General features: G+C 55.6%; 1 protein-coding gene across 1 annotated transcript; it reads left to right on the top strand.

The window, feature by feature from the left end:
- The first annotated feature begins 963 nt into the window (after window positions 1–963).
- On the top strand, window positions 964–2,896 carry LOC106002668 (valine--tRNA ligase, mitochondrial-like). The gene is made up of 6 exons (XM_013037512.1): window positions 964–1,565; window positions 1,688–1,769; window positions 2,033–2,133; window positions 2,400–2,521; window positions 2,630–2,696; window positions 2,795–2,896. The coding sequence occupies exons 1-6, from the start codon at window positions 1,365–1,367 to the stop codon at window positions 2,894–2,896; spliced, it is 675 nt and encodes a 224-aa protein (XP_012892966.1). The 5' UTR covers window positions 964–1,364.
- The last annotated feature ends 766 nt before the right edge of the window (window positions 2,897–3,662 follow it).

The raw sequence follows: 3,662 nt of genomic DNA, 5'->3' as shown, positions 1-3,662 counted from the left end.
TTTTTCTGCTTATGTGGTGCTGAGGAATCGAACCCAGGGCCTCATGCATGCAAGGCAAGCACTCTACCACTGAGCCACCTTCCCAGCCCCAAGTTACAGGTTTTCTTCCTCCTTCTTCCTTTCCTACATCCTTTCTGCCTGTGTGTGTGTGGGCTCGCGTGCGCGCGTGTGCCACAGCTTCACTTCTGGCTTTTTGGTGGTTCATCGGAGATAAGAGTTTCATGGACTTTCCTGCCAAGGCTGGCTTTGAACTGTGATCCTCAGATCTCAGCCTCCTGAATAGCTAGGGGCTTCTTATATTACCTTCTTGAACATGTCTAGATCACACTAGTGACCCCCACACAGAGCTTTTTAATTCTGAGGCACAGGCCGCTCCGGCCCACCGCCTCGTCCCGCCCCGTCCAGGCGTCCTGTACAACCAGTTCCTGTCGCAAGTGGACTTCGAGCTGCTGCTGGCGCACGCGAAGGAGCTGGGCGTGCTGGTGTTCGAGAACTCGGCCAAGCGGCTCATGGTGGTGACCCCGGCCGGGCACAGCGACGTCAAGCGCTTCTGGAAGCGGCAGAAGCACAGCTCCTGAGCCCGCAGAACCGGAGCACCCCGGGCCGGGACCGGACCCTGGCGGGCGCGCGGGCGGGACCGGGCGGGATGGGCGAGCCGGCCGCGCAATGGCGGCCGCGGCCTCCTAACTCAGGTGCTTTTTATTATTATTATTATTATTCACCCGCGGAAACCTTTCTTGTTTACAATAAAGTTTTAGAAGTGAGCCGCACAGCCCCGCACACCTCCCCGCAGACCACACCTCCCCGCAGGCGACACGTCCCGCACACCTGCTCGTGTCCGCGTCCGCGGTCCTCTGACGACGGGGCGGGGCGGGGCGGGGCGGAGCCAGGAGGCGAGGCCGGCCTTCGCGCATGCGCCGCACGTGGCCACGCCCCCACGTGCGCTCGGGTCGCCGGCCGTGTTCCGGTGTCCGGGACGCTGGAACCCCCTACCCCTACCGCCGCGGGGCGCCCTGGGATAGCCGCGGGGTGAGCGCGAACGTGGCCGACTCCGGGAGCTGGGGGGCGCGGGGGAGTCGCTGAGGGCCCGGGCCCACGTGGTGGCGCCGCGGGGCGGCCGTGCCGGCCGGCCAGACGCGCAGCAAGCGGCACCAGGCCTGCTCGTAGGGGCCCTTGAATGTTCATCATCCCGTCCCTGAGCTGCGGTCTCCAGGGTGCTGCCTGCACGGTACCCCAGCCCTCGCGGAGCAGGGGGTGCATGCTAGTGTAGAAGGCAGGAAATAAAGGGGGTGTGACTCCCTGCGCCCGCTTGTCCTCCTGGTGTGCTCTGGAACTGATCCTGGCCGCTTCTGCGAACACTCCCGATGCCTCATTTGCCCCTGGCCTCGTTTCGGCCACCACTCTGGGGGCTGAGGCCCTCACGGGGCCTCCCCAAGCCCCGTCCCCTTTCCACACAATCCGAGCCCCATAGCTCCTCTGTCTCTCGGAGGAACCGTGAAGCCAAGCAGAAGCGCCTGCGCGAGAAGCAGGAGGCGCTGGAAGCTGCCATAACCCGGAAAAGCAAGGTTAGGGGTCAGTTTGTCTTTGGGTCTCAAAAAGACTTGGATGGGAGGCCGGAGGAAACAGCCTGGGGGCCAGATGGTGTATACTGGGAATTTCAAGTTCCCCTTCTGTTCCCGCCTTCCAGACACCCGCAGAGACCAGTAAGGCATGGAGTCCTAAGGAGATAGTATTGTATGAAATCCCAACAGAACCCGGTGAAAAGAAAGGTAACTGGGGAGCCTGAAGACCTTTCACTTTTTGTTTTTTCTTTTTTAAGTAAGGGTCTGGCTCAGACTGTCCCTGGAACTTACTATGTAGCTTAAGCTATTCTCAATCCATGATCCTCCTTGCATTGGCCTCCTCATAAGGATTACAGGCATGTCCCACCACACTTCTTTCCTATTTTAGTTGTCCATTTGGTGTGCAGAATAAGCATTGCACAGCTTGGAACAAAGTTCAACAGTTAACGGAGTTCCCTTCTGCTTCACAGATGTGTCAGTACCCTTGCCTCCTGCTTACAGCCCCCGATATGTTGAGGCTTCTTGGTACCCATGGTGGGTTCGAGAGGGCTTCTTCAAACCAGAATATCAGGTTAGTGCCTAGTTGAGAGGGTATTAAATGGTTCTCAGGATCCCAGGAAAGAGTGGTCCTTCAAGTAGGTGGGCACAGATGAGTCTCAGAGTCCAGTTGACACTGCGGTTTCTTTTCATTTGGTTCCTGGCTTCTGCAAAGGTTTCTGTTGCTTTCTTCTCACCTTTGCTGATTCTTCCTGAAGTTCTTTTTGCTTTGGTGGCACCAGAGGGTGCTATTCCCCCAGGTAATTTTCAGTCCTCTCTTTCCTTTGACTTTCCTCCTAGACGAGGCTGCCCCAGGCTACAGGAGAGACCTTCTCCATGTGTATCCCACCTCCGAATGTCACTGGCTCTCTACACATTGGCCATGCACTGACAGTGGCTATCCAGGATGCCCTTGTGCGCTGGTGAGAGGGGGATGGGGTCTTTGGCAGTGCAGAGGGAAGATACTAAGTACAGGAATGGGTGAGGATAAGCATATGAGCCCCAGAGCTCCGAGAGCATTTCTGTTTCAGGCATCGGATGCGTGGGGATCGGGTACTGTGGGTCCCTGGCTCAGATCATGCAGGAATTGCTACACAAGTAGGTCTTTGGTCACATTTTCCTCTTCTTGGCTGAAAGCTGTATCTTCTCCCAAAGCCTGCTGACTCACTGATCATCTGCCCCTAATCCTACTGCAGGCTGTGGTGGAGAAACAACTGTGGAAGGAGCAGGGAGTGAGGAGGCATGAGCTGGGCCGGGAGGACTTCCTTAAGGAGGTGTGGCAGTGGAAGGAGAAGTGAGTATGATGGACAGGCCACACAGGATACCCAGAGATGGCAACCTTTGCCTCTGTTTCCCATGATTCCTCTAAATTCCTGAGACAGAAGCTTTGGAACAGAACCCCTTAGCATTTGATGGAGTGTGTGCACACTATATATACACGTATTAGTGTGTACCTGCATGTATCCTAGTTTCTCTTGTACACATCCCCATTTCTCTTGTGTGTATTTCATCACCTCTTCTACCTGTCCATTCCTACCTCCCAGTTTCCATAAATTGCCTTCATTTGGAAAGATAGTCTGTTAGGGCATGTCATTATTTCTGTGCAATTCTCTTGGGTTTTCCACAAAGTGACTGTCCCTCCTCTGTAGATTCGTTGGGGTGTGTGTGTGTGTATGTGTATGTGTATGTATGTGCTGGCCCTGGGGCTTGACCTCCGCCTGGGCCTGATCCTGGTACCTGAGTTTTTTATGCTCAAGGATAGTGCTCTTCCACTTGAGCCACAGCTTCACTTCTGGCTTTTTTGGTGGTTAGTTGGAGGTTTTTTGGTGGCTTTTTTGGTGGTTAGTTTCACACTTTCTTGTGCAGGCAGGGTTCAAACTGCAATTTTCAGATCTCAGCCTCCTGGATAGCTAGGATAACAAGGTGTGAGCTATTGGTGCCTGGCCTTCTACCAAGTCTTTTTTTTTGGGGGGGGGGGTCCGGTCGTGGGCCTGAACTCTGGGCCTGGGCGCTGTCCCTCAGCTCTTCAGCTCAAGGCTAGTGCTCTACCACTTGAGCCACAGC

Source organism: Dipodomys ordii, unplaced genomic scaffold, assembly GCF_000151885.1.
Source record: "Dipodomys ordii isolate 6190 unplaced genomic scaffold, Dord_2.0 Scaffold16172, whole genome shotgun sequence".
Taxonomy (NCBI): Eukaryota; Metazoa; Chordata; class Mammalia; order Rodentia; family Heteromyidae; genus Dipodomys; species Dipodomys ordii.
Note: the sequence above shows the minus strand (reverse complement) of the source record. Positions and strands in the feature narration are given on the sequence as shown.